Below are 16692 nucleotides of genomic sequence, written 5' to 3' on the forward strand. Positions count from 1 at the left end.
AAGTCTCTGGGCAGAGGGCTCTGGAGTAGGTTATCCTGTCTGAATTCCTGGTCCGATCTCATGTCTCTGCCATGTGTGGCTTTGGACAATCTCTTCACCTCTCTGGGCCTCAGAAACATGGATGCTTTGTCCTGTAGGATGTCTTAGAGCTCTGCAATATTAGGATCCTATCCTTGGGTGTCAGTCATATACCTAAGGGAAGTGATCGCTTCTTCATAGTGGGAAGCCATCCTTCTCCATCTCACCTCCAAAGGCTTAACAACATGGCCTTGGACCCTCCATGGATAATGTACCCCAGCTCAGTCCAGTCCTATAAATCCAGATTAACCTGAGCCTTCCCTAGTCCCTGGTGCCCGCTTTATCTTCAGGGAGAAGCATTGTGGATCCCACCCCACCCCCCCACCCCCATAAGTTTTCACAGCCCACACCAAAGAAATTTACAATCTAAGAAAACAATGGTAATTTGCCTGTTTGAGGGACAAATGCAGGGTTAGGACAAGGCCTTTAGCTCCCCTTCAAAACTGAATGTCTGGGGCGCCTGGGTGGCTCAGTCGTTTGAGCGTCCGACTTCAGCTTGGGTCATGATCTCATGGTCCATGAGTTCGAGCCCCCGCATTGGGCTCTGTGCTGAGGGCTCAGGGCCTGGAGCCTGCTTCTGATTCTGTGTCTCCCTCTCTCTCTGCCCCTCCCCTGCTCTTGCTCTGTCTCTCTCTCTCTTTCTCTCTCAAAAAAAATTGAAAACAAAACTGAATGTCACTCCTAAACCTATCCTTTGTACATATTTGGTATCTGCCAAAGAAGCCAGACCCTGAAGTCTTGGCCGCTGCCAGGCCTAACCCCGGCACCCTGTGTCTGCACTAACTGGCCTGCTATAAGGGCATCTTTGTTCTAATGTCACACGGAAGCATGCAATGGCACGGCTGTCAGGAGCCTCAGGATCATCTCTCCTATATTCTCTTTGAACAGATAAGAAATCTATGGCCGGGAATGGCAAGTGACTTGCCCAAGGTCATACAACTAGTAAGTGTCAGAGCCAGGCCTTAAACCTGGATTTTCTATGAGCACTGGGTGTTGTATGCAAGCAATGAATCATGAGAATCAACTCCTGAAGCCAAGAATACACTGTAAACGCTGTCTGTTAGCTAACTTGACAATAAATTGTATTAAAAAAATACAAAATGGATTTTTCTGATGCTAAATACCCTTTATACTTCATCAAGCTGGCCAGGAGTGTCTCCCCTGCCTATGGTCACCTAGTCCCACTAGAGTTTTGAGATGCCAGTCCAGCAGCCTGAGAGAAGTGAGGGGGATTGGAACCACCCCTGGGTGTCTTCCCTGGGGGCACTGGTGCCTGGCTCCTTGCTTCAGAAGTGGCTCCAAGGGGCTGGGTGGGAAGCAGGAGGCCATTAGGACCCAGAAGCTCGTGGAGCATCTTGCTCTGCCGGCTGCCTCTCACTGCTCACTGCAGTGGTTCAGGCTTCAGCAGCTTTGGAGAAGCATCAGCTGAGAGGAGCTATCACATGGGAGCCGGGAGCTGCTCAGCAAAGGTAGGAGTTGCCGACTAGGCCAGGAATGGGGGCCAGTCCGATGGCCTGATGGTGAGTGCTGAGGTACTCTGCAGGAGGGTAGCTCTGTGTCCCAGGAACCAGCCCACCCAGCCCACCCTACCTTATGGTGGGCAGTTTTGTCAAGGGATGGGCTCCCAGGTATCTCAAAGGCAGTATTGGGGTGTGGGCATGTCTGAAGCCTAGAGATGGGGGTTGATCTCCTGCCAGCGGGAGTACCCACATCCCACGGGCAGACAGGGTTCCCCATCTGTCTTGCTCCATGTCATAGAGATGGGTACCCCACATACTAGGAGTGGGTCCCTTGATATCTACGCTCATGGGCAACTCTGTGTCCTGGGCGTGGGCAACTCTGCTGGGGAGAGGTGTGGTAGCCCCCCGGAAATCTCCCCTGGCTTACGAGGGGGCATGCTCTTGTCTGAAGAAAGGCTGGGCTCGGGTTCTTGAGGTGGAAGCTCTGTATTTGGGAAACAGGTGCATGCGAATCCCAACGACACCTCTGTGGCCTTGGGCTCGGCACTTATGCACATCTTGCATCCTGAAACAAGGATATTTGTAACTTGACCATGCCCTTGCTGGGAGACCAGACTTTAGCCCCTGTGGTGGCAAAACCTGCCAGGTACTGAGAGGTGCTGGAGGTGAGGGAGGGCTTGCTGGAAGGAAGCAGTGGGAAGATGAGAGCATGTGAGAAGGCATGATGATGTGAGCTAGGGGTGGAGTGAGGCTCTCTGGGCTTCCCCTCTGACACCGTCATGCACAACCCTCTCATCCCCAACGCCCCCCCCCCCCCATCAGTGAGAAGGGTGCTGGGGAGCAGGAATGTTGGTCCATCTGTTAGGAGGTAAATTGGAATCCTGGTATTTAGGAGTCAGTGTGGAGATACCGGCAAGGCCGAGGGGGCTATGGAAACGAGAAACGTCCAATACCTTCTTGCCTTGGGCTCCATCATGGCTGCACAGAACCCCCTCCATCTCCACGTGGATACCATGTCTGCTTCCCTCACTCTGGGACCCTGGGTGCACCTTGCTGGCAGACTCTTGATGTCCATGCAGACACGGAGGCCTATCCTTCAGCTCCCAGGGCCTCAGGGCCACATCTTCTGGGCCCCACTCCCAGGTGGAAGGGACGAAGAAGTCATGGCCTGGAGAGTAAGGGGCAAGGACACCTCCCCTAGCGTTGGTCTCTGCATTTTTTTCTGTCAGACTGTCTTCTGAGAAGCTGATGTCTCCACTTTTGAGCCCTCTCTTCACCTTCTCTTGTAGACTCTGAGCCTATGTGGCCATTTTAATTGTGAAACGAGCTTTCTGTTATCCCCGGGGAAAGGCATCTCTCTAGGCAATTGTCCAAAGTTAGGGCTGCCCCAAGTCCAGGAGCCCAGGTTACCCTTTCCAAAGCAGAGTCCCCTGGCTGGCACATAGTTGATCTACTGAGTGTATTTGGGAGTATGTACTCAGGGGCAGGGATTTAACAGATAAGTTTGAGTTTGATATAATTGACAAAGTTATATTGAGTACTTATTGCATGCATTAGTGCAAGGTTGGTGGTAATGCCAAAACCCAAGGGTGGTTGTAAGGCTGTAACTATGGAGAGGGAATGGGGCCTGTCTGCCTTACATGGTCCACTTCATTAGAGTCAGAGAAATGATGTGTTGTTTTTTTTTAAGTTTATTTATTTTGAGAGAGAGAGAGAGGGAGGGAGGAAGAGAATCCCAAGCAGGCTTTGCACCATCAGTGCAGAGCCTGATGCAGGGCTCGAAATTACAAACCACGAGATCATGCCCTGAGCCGAAGTCACGACTGAGCCACCCAGATGCCCCACGATGGGTTTTTTAACTGAGCAACCACAAGTCCCTTTATAGCCCAGGAACTCACAGAGTCATTAAGTGTTGTCAGATGTGGGAATCTTGGCGGTCGTCCAGTTCAACCTTCCCATTTTACAGATGAAGAAACTGTGATCCATGGAACTTGTGACTTGTCTACAGACAGCCCATCAGACTTGGCATGTCCATAGTTTGCCTCTAATTTGCATACCTTCACACATTATACTGAGAGACTGTAAGAATAGGATATGGAAGTGAAAATAATTTATAATTGCATTATTTCAATTATATGCAAACTTAATATGGATAACGAGACACATAAAACATTTGATCTGCCCTTTGATCAGGAGAAATGAGGGACGCTGAAACCCCAGACTTCGTCCTCTCCCAATTTCCTTCAGTTGCCTTCTCTGCTTTATGCTCCCTATTTCCATGATAACAGTGACCTACCCTCTCTCACCCCTGTGCCCCTCTTAGACACCTACTCCTCCCTCCTTACTCTGGATTCTGCTAACAGTCCAGGACCAGGAGGACTCTGGGCCAGGGATCTGCTCCAGTGATCAGAGACCTGGGACCTGGGGAGTGTGAGGTTGGGAGCATTTCCTCTCCCATCTGCAGGGGCACAGTGGCCTTGAGAAGCTAATGAGTGGGTGAGGAAGGGCAGCTGTCAAGTGACTTGCCCCTTCTGGCTTGGGGGGCAGTGGAGGCTGGATGAGCTGACATCCCAGCTTCCTTCCAGCTGGGACATTTTGTTTTCACTGTTCCTTTTCAACACTCCCCAAATGGCAACTCTGTGTCTTGGGGGGTGGTGATGTCACAGGAGACTAAAACAAGGTCCTTCCCCCTTTCAGGTGATCTCTTCCAAATGGGAGCCCCAGAACACTGACAGACATTTTTAGAGATGGTTCAAGTTCAATGACTATTCATCGAATGCCTACTGCGTTCCAGCCGCCGTGGGGGGCACCGTCTGGTGGGTAGAGTACTGGCCCTGGAGCCCGAGCGCTTGGGCTGCGGGTACATACGCAGACCTTGCCACTTTTGGTAAGTTATTTCCCCTCTCTAGGCCTGTTTCATCAATTGCAAAATGGGGATAAGAATAACATCTACCTCATAGGTTGTGTGAGGATTAAAATGAGTTTATTTACGTACAGTGCTTAGAACAGGGTTTGGCATGTGGAAAGCACCATGTAAATGTTATGCTTATTGGTAGTATTGTTATGAAGTCTCACCGGACCCTCCAAACACAGTTGTGAAGTAGATATTATTCTCTTCATTTTACAGATGTCTTTGTGAGGAAACTGAAGTTCACAAGAGTCACAGAGTTAGCAATTCCCAGACCTGAAACTGGAAACCAGATCCTGTGTCCCTTCTACTCCCCAACAGCTCTGCCATTTGGAGAGTCAAGAAATCGGGAAATTTACATAAGCAACTTTAAAACTGGGGCACCATCCTGGAGCTCAGCGGGACCCCGGGAGAGGGAGAAAGAGGATTTAGAATCTCTGGATAACAATCCCTGAGAGGGGAGAAGGGTATGGAGAACAGAGGAAAGGAAAAGAAACAAGGAGCCCGAGACCACTCAGAAGGTGGAGTGTTGAGTGAGTGAGGCTCCAGCATCTCTCACATCTCCTGCTTCTTCGATGTCACCAAGGTGGACCAGAGCCACCACCTTCCAGAAAGGAGAGATGAGCTTCTGAGCCCTCCGTTCCCTATGCACAGTCTGACTTGGGAGGCTGGCGGTAAGAGCCTGTCCAGGAGGCTCCAGCAGGAGGCGCCCTCCCCCCACACCCCCACACACCAAATTGGGAAGCCTGGGCCTGGGCTGGCCATCCCAGGGTCACTGGACTAGGATGGGGGATGGGCCTGTGACGGGAGGTGCCCTGGGTGTCCTCTTCCGGCCCCATGGAGTCCTCTCCCATCCCCCAGTCATCAGGGAACTCTTCCACTCTGGGGAGGGTCCCTCAAACACCAGGTCCCTCTACTGCCAGTGGGGTCCCAGAGGTGGGGCTGCGGGACGTGGCCTCAGAATCTGTGGCCCTCTTCTTCATGCTCCTGCTGGACTTGATCGCTGTGGCTGGCAACGCCGCTGTGATGGCTGTTATCGCCAAGACACCTGCCCTCCGAAAATTCGTCTTCGTCTTCCACCTGTGCCTGGTGGACCTGTTGGCCGCCCTGACCCTCATGCCCCTGGCCATGCTCTCCAGCTCTGCCCTCTTTGACCATGACCTCTTTGGGGAGGTCGCCTGCCGCCTCTACTTGTTCCTGAGCATATGCTTCGTAAGCCTGGCCATTCTCTCGGTGTCGGCCATCAACGTGGAGCGCTACTATTACGTTGTCCACCCCATGCGCTACGAGGTGCGCATGACGCTGGGGCTGGTGGCCTCTGTGCTGGTGGGTGTGTGGGTGAAAGCCTTGGCCATGGCTTCTGTGCCAGTGTTGGGAAGGGTCTCCCGGGAGGAGGGAGCGCCCAGCACCCCCCCAGGCTGCTCACTCCAATGGAGCCACAGTGCCTACTGCCAGCTTTTCGTGGTGGTCTTTGCTGCTCTTTACTTTTTGTTGCCTCTGCTCCTTATCCTTGTGGTTTACTGCAGCATGTTCCGAGTAGCTCGAGTGGCTGCCATGCAGCACGGACCGCTGCCCACGTGGATGGAGACGCCCCGGCAACGCTCCGAGTCTCTCAGCAGCCGCTCCACCATGGTCACCAGCTCGGGGGCTCCCCAGACCACTCCGCACCGGACGTTTGGGGGAGGGAAGGCTGCGGTGGTCCTCCTAGCTGTGGGGGGACAGTTCCTGCTCTGTTGGTTGCCCTACTTTTCTTTCCACCTCTACGTGGCCCTGAGTGCTCAGCCCATTTCGACTGGGCAGGTGGAGAACGTGGTGACCTGGATCGGCTACTTCTGCTTCACTTCCAACCCTTTCTTCTATGGATGTCTCAACCGGCAGATCCGGGGCGAGCTCAGCAAGCAGTTCGTCTGCTTCTTCAAGCCGGCTCCGGAGGAGGAGCTGAGGCTACCTAGCCGGGAGGGCTCCATTGAGGAGAACTTCCTGCAGTTCCTTCAGGGTACTGGCTGTCCCTCCGAGTCCTGGGTTTCCCGACCCGTACCCAGCCCCAAGCAGGAGCCACCTGCCGTTGACTTTCGAATTCCAGGCCAGATAGCTGAGGAGACCTCGGAGTTCCTGGAGCAACAACTCACCAGCGACATCATCATGTCGGACAGCTACCTCCGGCCTGCCCCCTCACCTCGACTGGAATCCTGATGGGCTTCTGGACACTTAGAGGGAGATGGGGCTGGGGCCATTGACGACTGAAGGAACATCTTGTGGGATCACCTTTTCCCAGCTAGCAGGGGCTGGGGCTGGGGTCTCTGCACACAGCTTTTGCTTAGCTTTTTCTGGGTCAGGAACAATGCCAACAGGATGAACGTGTGGCAAAAGCCTTGGACATGGCTCTGATCCTTGACTACTGGGGGAGGGAACCTGGTGAGATGGTAATGAGAATAAACGGTCACCAAGGTGAGATAATGCCTTTCAACCAGTGAACTTTCCATGCCTCAGGAAGCAGGGAAACTCTCTAAGGGTAGGAGTTGGAGGGTATAGAGCAGCAGGCCAGGTTTGGAGTTAAACTGGGGGTCCTTTAGGATATTTCATCTTTCAGTGCAATTGTCCAGGGCAGTAACTGCACTCAGGCAAGGTAAGAAAATGATCCTTGTCTTCTCCTTTCCTTGCTAGGTTTAAGAAGAACGAAATAAAGTACAGCCAAATGTTTCCATTTGAGTTAATGGCTCTTTTTCTAGTTTTAGACCTGAGGGCCAGCTGGATTTATTCCTTTCCTGAGTTTGGCCAGAAGCAAGGGGGAAATAGCAGCCAGGGTACAGAGAGTAGAAGGCAGGAAAGCTGACTGCAGCTCTCTCCCACCCTCGGGGAAGAGCCCTTCTGTTCTATTCTTCTGTCGCTCTACTTCACATGGGAGATCAAGCTTGGGGCTTGATCTCAGCAAAGGCAAGGATATGACAGGATGGCTCTTTCTCCTCATTTTTTTAGAATGAAGAAGTGGAAAGATTGGGAGTTGGATGGCTGAAGGTGGGGGTTAGCATTTGAATGGCTAAGATGGTTGGATACAGAGAGGCCAGATAATCACCTTGACCAATAAAACTGTAAATCTTTTTTTTTTTTTTTTTTTTTTCCCTTTCTAGGATTGGCCTCCCTGATCTCTCTCCTCATGGCAGTGACCCACCTCCAGCCCCCTGGACAATCGGGTACAAGAGACTAAGGTTGGGAATGGGAAGGGTGGGGTTTCCATGGTCCATTAAATGCCCCCCTTATCCCATTCATCGCTCTCAAAATTAGCTTCAGTGACAAAAGACTTAAATCTCTCTCCTACCCGAAGCCCTGGGTTGGAGAGAGGGCACAAGAGTTGGGTTCAGCTGTTTACTGATTGAGACTATAGGAACTTGTTGGTTGGTATTGGTGGTGGTATTTTCAAGCAGGGGGAATAGTTGAAAATTGGACAGGACACTCATCTGGGACTACCTGTCCATCCACTTCCCTCTGTTGAATCAAATAACACTAAAGGATTGAGGCAGGACCAGAGGGTGGTTTGATCTGTATTTGAACAAATTCCTGACTCATTGAACATTAAAGGGTAAGATGGGCTGGTGGGAGTGGGCCCTTTGAATGGCCAATAAATAATTTTTATTATAAAAAGTTATACTGATATCAACATTTCCTATTTTAGTCCAATTCAGTACATAATAGTTGAATACCCAGTATTCTCTGGGACCCACACAGAGTCACTGCCTTTGAGGAGTTCATAGTCTAATTTGATCAGGCACCTTGTATTTTTACAGAGCATTTATATCTGGTAAAACACTAAAGAATGTTGGAGAAATATATTAAAGAACACATTGCAGTTCAGTCCACTGCAGCAAGATACTTACATGGAAACTTCCTGTGGGCTGTGGAAGGTGTGAGGGTTGTAAATGAAACCCTAGTTGAGGAAAATAATTTACTTACTGAGACTGAGCAAATCTCCCTTTAGATCTAGGAAAATTTACAGGTTTCTGTCTTCCTACCACCAGACTTACTCTAGTCTAGGACCCATTACACTGAGGAAATCCCTTAGATAGTATATATACCAAGGAGAATCTTTTGTGACTGAAAAACACGTTCTCCTCGCTTTCCTCCCTTTTAAGATAAACCTGTTAAGGGAGGAACCTCATTCCTAGATAACAGGAAAAAACCTCTTCAAACATCATTGATCAGCTAGTAGGCCCTAAGCATTGCCAGCAGGTGGCAGTGTGAGTCCAATGGAAACAGGAAAGGTGCGCGTTGGGGAGGGGGGCTGTGGGGAGAGGGAACGGGGAAAGGGGAGGACATTAAACATTGCCTGGCAGCCATTTTGTTAATTTATTTTTCCTTTTCCTTTGACTTTGCCCTCCAACCCTTCCTTCAGATATATCAAAAAAGAATTTTAAGTGCAAGGATATCTCTAATTCAGGCTGAAATCTCCTGACACTGTGATCTCACTGGCATTTATTACAGAATTTGACACATGCTGGTTCATTTGCCATTTATTTTTCCCTGCTTGAGTGGATCATGAAGGAAACAAATATTTCTCTTCTATTATGCTGAGAATTCTCCCAACAATTTCTGCCATGACCACCTTCCAGTTGTTTTCTAGTCACCAGGATCGCTTGGTAAAGTTGGCTATGTAATCCTTGACTGTGCAAGCTGTTCCTGGACCAAATTTGACTTCTCTAGTCAGCTCAAGAATCAACAGGTTGAGACAACTTTCCTGTCAGTTACTTTTCCTGCACCCCAGTGGTGTTAGGGTAACCCTCAAGCCTAGATGAAAACCTTGTGTCATCAGATCTCCCCAAGTAACATCTTATAGTGGCATGGTAGAAAAGGGGTGAGTTTGGAGGCAGACATCTACTTACTCACTGTGTGACCTTGGGAAAGATGCTTAATTTCTCTGAGCCTATTTCTTCATCTGTAAAATGGGGGTAACATTACCTACCTCACAGGGTTGTTGTGAGGATTAAAAGAGATGACCATGTGGAAGCACCTAGCCATACCTGGCAAATAGGTACTCAATAAATATTGGTTTTTCTTCCCTTTCCTCTTGCCCTATTCCCCCATAAGTATTGATTATGAGAAAGCCATCCCTTTTATTCTAACAGTCATTTGGGAATGAGTAGGAGGCTTTTTAAACTTTGAAGAACCTGCATTACTAAATTATAGTGGATGAAGTTGTTTATTGTGGCTCTCAAGAAATCCCCCCAGTTAATGAATCATCACCACAGAGAGCTTTCTGTTGGGGCCTTATCTTCTAAGGTTTAAATTCTATTAAGGAAATAGTTTTTAATCCCAGGGGAGTTTGGGGGAATTACAAGAGTTTTCCTCTCTAGAATGTATGATGAGAGTATTTGTGCAGCTATTTGGTAGTAAGGGTGAGTTAGGACCACTTTCACGGTAGTACCCAGAATTAGGAGTGAAAGGGCTGAGTCTCCAGCTTTTGCAGTGGATTTATTTTCAGGTGATGAGAGAGCTGAGAAACAAATCTACTAGAACTTCCCTTTTTGTGTGATACTACAACGGGAAATTTTAGTAGGAGTTTCGCAGGATGCACTGGTTTGTTTCGGGGTGTGGGACTGAGGCTAACTGATTTTGGTAGAAGTCCGAAGCCCCTTAACTTAGGATCATCTATCGGCACTAAAACTGGCTTTTATTGGAGAAAGGCGGCATGGAAATTTTTTGGAGGAACTACACGCTTACCTTTCAGGTAACAGGGTATCTTGGCGATTTCAAGTGGCCTTTTGCCAACATAGTCGCTTGGCAACTCGTAGCTAATGGCACAAGGACCAAGGTACATTTTGAGAGCAGGAAGCGGTGGGCCAAAGGAGGGCAGAAAGGGATCGCTAAGGTCCCAGGCACGGTCAGTCTTACAGACCTCAGATTTGAAGCGTGGCCGGGCCCCAGGCTCTGCAGTTTGTTCTCATCCCGTAGATCTGGCTGAGACAACCCTGGCAGAGAAAGTTTCCTACACTTGGGAAGGGGCTCCGGGTCTCCATAGCCAGAGATCAAAGGGGCTTTCCGACCAGTGAGAAATCCCCAGCAGAAATTCCGGCGCGGGCTGTGGCCTCTTAATTTGGGACCCTCCCCCACCTCCAATCCAAAGCCTGTTGTGTGACCTCGGGAGGGTGCCACGAACGGGAGAAGCCAGTCCCTGGTTTTCCTCCATTTATCCAAATAAGGCAGCCGAAAAGGAGAAGAGGCACTAAGGTCGAGCGGCGTAACAGAAGCTCGATCAGACCTGGCTACTCCGCGGAAACGCCGCTCTGCCTCACCCGCCCCCTCCCCGTACTTCCGCTTTTCGTTGCTCCTCCTCTACCCCAGCTGGACAGGTTTGAGCAGTAACCGTCGCGGGGCGTTTCCGGAAGTGTCGTAAACGCCGGATATCCGGTTCCTTCGGGCGCTCAGGGAGCTGACGGAGAGGGCCGCCGCCCAGCAGCAGACGCTGTCTCAGCGAGCCGAGTCGCAGTTTCCGCGGTGTGTGAGTGAGCCCGGGCTCTGTCCCCTCTCCCCGCCGCCGCCATGGGCTGCACGTTGAGCGCCGAGGACAAGGCGGCGGTGGAGCGGAGCAAGATGATCGACCGCAACTTGCGGGAGGACGGGGAGAAAGCGGCCAAAGAAGTGAAGCTGCTACTACTCGGTGAGGGGCTGAGGGCGGAGCTGGCAGGGTGAATGGGAGGGCCTAGGCACTCGGGAGCCCTGAGGAGGGTCGGGCCCAGTCGGCGGAAAGGACCCCGAAGGGATCTGGAGGCGTGACGGCCGTGGGGCGGGGTGTTCGTTGGTGGCTGAAGCTCTGGAGGGCGTGATGAGGGGAGGGGGTGGGGTTTGGAGTTGTAGGAATTAGGCTGGAGGGAGGGTGTGACTCCGTGCTGGAATTGCGTTTACTGAAGAGAGCTTGGGAGTGTGGGGCAGTGGGACATTGAGACCCATGTTAGGAATATGGGAAAGGCTCATAAAGGAAGAGCTGGTATTAGGGAAGGTTTTGCAGAGGGTTAGGGTGTGTTCATAGCAAAGAAGACGGGATAGAGTTTGTTGGGGTTGTAGAATGGCTTATGAGTTTGGAGCGTGGTGATAACTTACTTTGACAGGATGTAGTTGGGATGCTTGAATGATTAATGTAAATAAAGGGGCAGGGACAGAGTGGTCACATAAGGGCCCTTGTCATTTATTAGCGAGTGGACATTTTGAACTGTTGGTAGGGTGAAGGAACCCTGGATTATCCTGGAACCTGAAGATGTGTGGTTGAAATAAAATTATAAGTTCTCAGATATAAAAGAAAAGAGCTTGGGTACAGAGGCTGTCTATACTTTTCCACCTTTTTCTATCATTTTTACTCCCTTAAGGTTTTATAACTCTTTCCTTTGTTATTATAAAGGGGGGAGGTGGTGTGAGCTGAGGAAATTTAAGGACTCGCTTGTTTGAGGTTTGTGGCAAAAGATACAGCGGACAAAAGATTACATACTTGGGAGCTGCTGAATAGTTGCTAGGGGTGACTGCAGTGGGAATGGAGTTATCTTAGGATAAATTATGGAATTGGACACAGTATAAAAGCTGTGACAAACTTCTGGTGAACTTTTTAATCTTTTTTGGTTTCTTTAAACTAAAAATACTGGCTTCAGAAAATTACTGTTTCTTTTACCCGACATTCATTTTGAGCAGTTTTTAGGTACAGTCAGATGCATTTTGCTCCACACGATTAGTTTAAACATTTTGGAGACTGGCTTTTAGAGACTCAGTAAGTCATAGACCCTGGTATTAGCTTACTGATAAGTTAAGCCACGATTCCTTTACTGTTAGTATTTTCTACAATTCTTTTAGAGAAGAGTAAGTAGGAGTATTGGTTTCTGTAAGCAAAAGAACTTTTTAAAACAATTGGTTTTTGAGGAAAATGAGTCGCTTTAGGAGAATTGCCAGATTTTCAGGGTGTAAAGCTCCAGAGGGCAGAATGCACCACCATAACCCAAGGCATATTTTGTATTCCAGGATGTGCTGGGTGCCCATGCTAGTCTCTTGATGTTAATGTATCTAGTGGTTTGTAGATTGCAGATGACTGGGAACAGCTCTTTGGATCTAGGGGGAAAGTTATGCATTGGAGCTTGAGCTTTTGGTTTCAATATCTGACCTTTCATAACATGTGAATTCGAATTGTAGTTCTAGACTGCCACTCTCTATAGAACAGGTATCTTTTGTGGATGAGCATGGTCCATGGCATATAGTAGGTGCTCCTTAAATATTTGCTATTAACTAGCATGAACCAGCTAATGTTGGACATGGCTCTTTGGGCTTTTTTAGACACTTAATATAAACCATTATACCCAAGGCATTGTTGTTGTCTGTATTGATTGATTGGTTATGAAATTAAAGGTGTATTTATAAGTTTTGATTTACATTGGCCATCAGAGATCCCCTTAGGACATTAGCCTAGTGTAATACAGTTGTAAACTGTGAGGCTTTCTTCCAAATGGCAGGATTTGGCAGGCAGAATTTAGGCAAGCAAATGTCTGGAAAAATCTTTGTTCAGAACTTTATAAATAGTGCATTTAATTAAAAACAACATTAAATACATGATGACTTAGGGACTTCAAAAGCAGGAAGTAAAAAATCAAAGTACTAAAACATTTGCTTTTAATTTTTATCAATTTCATTGTTTTAAGTAAGATTTTTTTTTATATTCTTGAGCAAGTTAAATCAACAAATTCAAATAGGTTGCAGACACAGATGCTCTTGCTTGAACCATATCATTATGAGCAGAAGTTAAAGTTTTCCCTTCTTTTCTGTAAGCAGAATGCACTCATCACAGTAGGCAGACACCTTTTTTTTTCTTTTTCTGTAGAATACCTCTTTTGATGTAGTCATTTTTACTTCATCACTGTGAAACTGTCAAACTTAATCTAAGTTGAGATATATTTACTTACTTTTGTTTCTCCTGGCACGTAATATGTGTTCATTAAATATTACTGTATTTTCTATCTGGAGGAATGTAGTTTAGCATAGTGATTAACAACCAGGGCTATGAAGTCAAACTGTTTCAAATTCTAGTTCCCATTTACTAATTGTAAGGAAGTTACTCAGTTTCTCTGCCTCTGTTTCCTCATCTGTAAGATGGAGAAAATAGAGCTACTTCATACTGCTATGAGCATTAAATATGATAATGTGAAGTGAAACACAGCCTGGCACATAGGATTAGCTCAATGAATATTAGCTATTATTTATTAAAAAAAATTTTTTTAGAGGAGTGTGAGTGCGGAAGAGGGGCAGTGGGAGAGAGAGAGAGTCTCAAGAGAGCTCCATGCTCAGCCTGGAGCCCAACGTGGGGCTGGATCCCTTAAACTGAGATCATGACCTGAGCCGAAATCAAGAGTTAGACACTTAACCAACTGAGCCACCCAGGCACCCCTAACTATTATTGTTATTATTAAATCAAAAAGAATGTTACAGATTATAGGTACTATAGAAATTCAAATTAAGAACCTGGTGTGGGCCAAATTAGTAATACTTCAATGGAAGAATTATACTTCAATGGAAGGAATACTTGAATGTTAAAATTTTTTTATTACCTTTGATTTGAATTTCCTTTCGGTGTGTTATTGGGAAGATCTTGATAATGCCAAATTAATCATAATATTCTGTGGAAAGACAAATTATATTATGCAAAGCTTCCCAACCAGAGTGCAGTGCATAGGATGGCATATAAGTGTGCTGTTTGTAAATTTTTTTTATAGTTTTGAAACTTTAAGTCATTTTCATAACTTAAAAATTTCACAACAGTTGAAATGATATTTGAACATTTTTAGTATGATTCCTTCTGTAAACTTTGGAAACACGGCACATGAAAATATTTTATTATGCCAATTAGTGTTTAATATCATCTGTAATACTTGGCATTTTATTTTTCATGTCATAAGTGTTTGATCTAAGGAAAATATATATTATTTTCACCAAGCTCCACCAGTTTACCTTAGTAAGCCTTACAAATACAATTTTTAGTGTGTGCCATCATGTGACAAAAGTTGGGAAGCATTAGTGTAAGAATGGGTAAGAGCACTGCTTACAGAGTCACAGAGAACTGAATTCAATTCCCACTTTCATTTCCTAGTTGTGAGACCCAGAGCATATAAGTTAACTATATGAATCTTATTTTTCACATATATAAAGTGGGGATGATGATGCCTGTTTCATAATATGCACTAAGGTAATGTATGTAAAATCCTTAGCAAGCAAGTATTCGATATTGGTAACTTCTGTTTTTTATGGTAATGTCTGTGAAAGCTTATCATTTTAAAATGCTACTTTTTTCAGGGGTGTTTCAGACAGTTAATTTGATTTTTTCAAATACTGTGTTTTCGGAGGTCTTTACGGAATTTTAATAAATAACACTCTTGTGGTAAAAGAAATTAAATATTATCATTTAGTTTTGTAAGTTGTTGAATTATTTAGTTTTGTGTTATCTTTAGATTTTTATTTCTTGATATAAAGAAAGATTTACATTTACATCAAGATCCCTTAGCGGATCTTGAGAAAATAGTTTTATACAAAACGAGATTAATGCTTTGTTCTTTAGGATTTTGCTGGGGGTGGTATGGCAAAAATTAAGTTGCATGCAGAGGATTGGAATCATCTGATTCACTTAAATCTTATACAATTTATTCACATTTAAATACCTGCATTTACTGGCTGACTGTGCTTATTATTGAAAGTAGTGTTTTTTGATGATTAGAGAGTTATAATACTGAACTTTTCCTTTAATTTAGCTTACACTAGCTTCTTAATTTGAGTTTCCATAGTACCTATAATCTGTAGCCTTCATTTTGCTTTAATAATAACAGTAATACTTTCATAGTTTCATTAGATTCTCATAGGATGATATTCTTTATAATGTTTGCCATTTTTTTGGCATAAGATTAATAGACCGTGATTTCATTTCTTGTGAGGATGCATCTTGTGTCAGTACAAAAAAAAGAAGAAGAAGAAGAAGAAGAAGAAGAAGAAGAAGAAGAAGAAGAAACAACTGGCATAAAAAATAAAAAGTCCCATTTTGAAAATAAGTTAGTTTTTTATAAGCACTTTTTTGTGTCTCTTGTGTCTTTTATTTAAATGCATTTATCACTTCTTCAGCCTGAAATTATGGTCCTTTTCAGGAGTTACAATATTGTAATCTTCCCTATATATGCTAATTCTGAAGTAAGTACAGAGATAACCTTAGAGTAGGGTCTTAGTACTTAATAGATTTGACAAGGCATGTAACCTTTGAATCATTGCTGCAACTGTCCATGCTGTCTTCTTATGTTTAGTTTAGTTTTATTTTATTGGAGAATGGGGCTTGTCAGGGAAAGTAGAGAGGAAAAGATATTTTAAGTACTCAGGAACTAGAAGATTAGCAGTAAAGTCCAAAAAATAGAAATATGGGTCTCATAAGAAGTGTATAGAGCAGGGGACACTAAATTGGTTCAGAGAACTGAAGTTTGTTTCAAAACTTGTTTTCTAGTCAGCAGAATATAATAGACTAGCACTAATAAAAGACAGTTCTTTGAACTGGTAACTGAGTTCATAAATAGATGATCCCATGTAGTGTAGGGTTAAAGAACAAAGATACTGAAAATTGGGGATTCATCCTAATCTTTGAGCTTCATTTTACTTTTTCTGTACAATGAGGTCCAATCTTAGGGGTTTCTTGTCTGTGATATTAATATTATCAGCCAGATAAAATATTTTAGTAAGTTATAAGGAGGGCTGTTTTTGTTGTTATTTCTCTTATTCTTGAGTTTGACTGAAATTAGTTTAATGTAATAAAGCTGTTTAGGAAGACATAAATTCATAAAGTGCCCATAATGTAAATTTTCAAGAGAATATTAGGAAAAGCGTTGTAGTGATTGATTTCCCCTCCAGTTTTAATTGTCTTCATTTTGGTAAAATTCTTTTTCAGTGTTTAGCAAGTTAGAGTTATCTTTAAGCCTTTATCTACCTGGGCTATCCTGTTACCTGCTTAGCAGTCGTCTGTATCATATCTGTAATTCAAGCTGCTTGAACTGTATAACATTGTGTTAGGATCACTGTTTAATTGTCCCAGTTTTTATACAGTGCTCTATGTAAGGGAACTATCCTATTTTCATGTCTTACTACTATTAAGTTGTAACAGAAATGAATATATCTGATATGAACCAAACAAGAAGGACCAAAAAGACCAAATTTGTTTTGACTTGTTGTATATGACTAATGGCCTGGTTGATCTTAGAAACA

At 45.5% G+C, this 16692-nt stretch overlaps 2 protein-coding genes across 5 annotated transcripts in view; both read left to right on the top strand.

Moving 5' to 3' along the window:
• The first annotated feature begins 1451 nt into the window (after nucleotides 1-1451).
• On the top strand, nucleotides 1452-8941 carry GPR61 (G protein-coupled receptor 61). Of its 4 annotated transcripts, none has more exons than XR_005788839.1 (4): nucleotides 1452-1547; nucleotides 4236-4425; nucleotides 4666-6894; nucleotides 7575-8941. XR_005788839.1 is itself a non-coding variant. In XM_040471236.1 (3 exons), the coding sequence occupies exon 3, from the start codon at nucleotides 5284-5286 to the stop codon at nucleotides 6637-6639; it is 1356 nt and encodes a 451-aa protein (XP_040327170.1). In that variant the 5' UTR covers nucleotides 1452-1547; nucleotides 4236-4425; nucleotides 4666-5283; the 3' UTR covers nucleotides 6640-7147. The 4 variants fall into 4 exon arrangements, 1 of the variants encoding a protein (XP_040327170.1); XR_005788841.1 differs by having other exon boundaries at nucleotides 4236-4354; XR_005788840.1 differs by having other exon boundaries at nucleotides 1478-1598.
• A 1895-nt stretch (nucleotides 8942-10836) lies between these two features.
• GNAI3 (G protein subunit alpha i3) overlaps nucleotides 10837-16692 on the top strand; it is a 41123-nt gene continuing 35267 nt past the window's right edge. The window contains exon 1 of the mRNA XM_040471240.1: nucleotides 10837-11095. Within this exon, the coding sequence (XP_040327174.1) occupies nucleotides 10978-11095 (118 nt within the window). The 5' untranslated portion in view covers nucleotides 10837-10977. The remainder of the gene's footprint in view (nucleotides 11096-16692) is intronic.

Source organism: Herpailurus yagouaroundi, unplaced genomic scaffold, assembly GCF_014898765.1.
Source record: "Herpailurus yagouaroundi ecotype Mexico unplaced genomic scaffold, PumYag 77, whole genome shotgun sequence".
NCBI lineage: Eukaryota > Metazoa > Chordata > Mammalia > Carnivora > Felidae > Herpailurus > Herpailurus yagouaroundi.

What these genes read in the sequence shown, in the direction of transcription:
- GPR61 (XM_040471236.1), top strand. Translation starts at nt 5,284, where the DNA reads ATGGAGTCCTCTCCCATCCCCCAGTCATCAGGGAACTCTTCCACTCTG.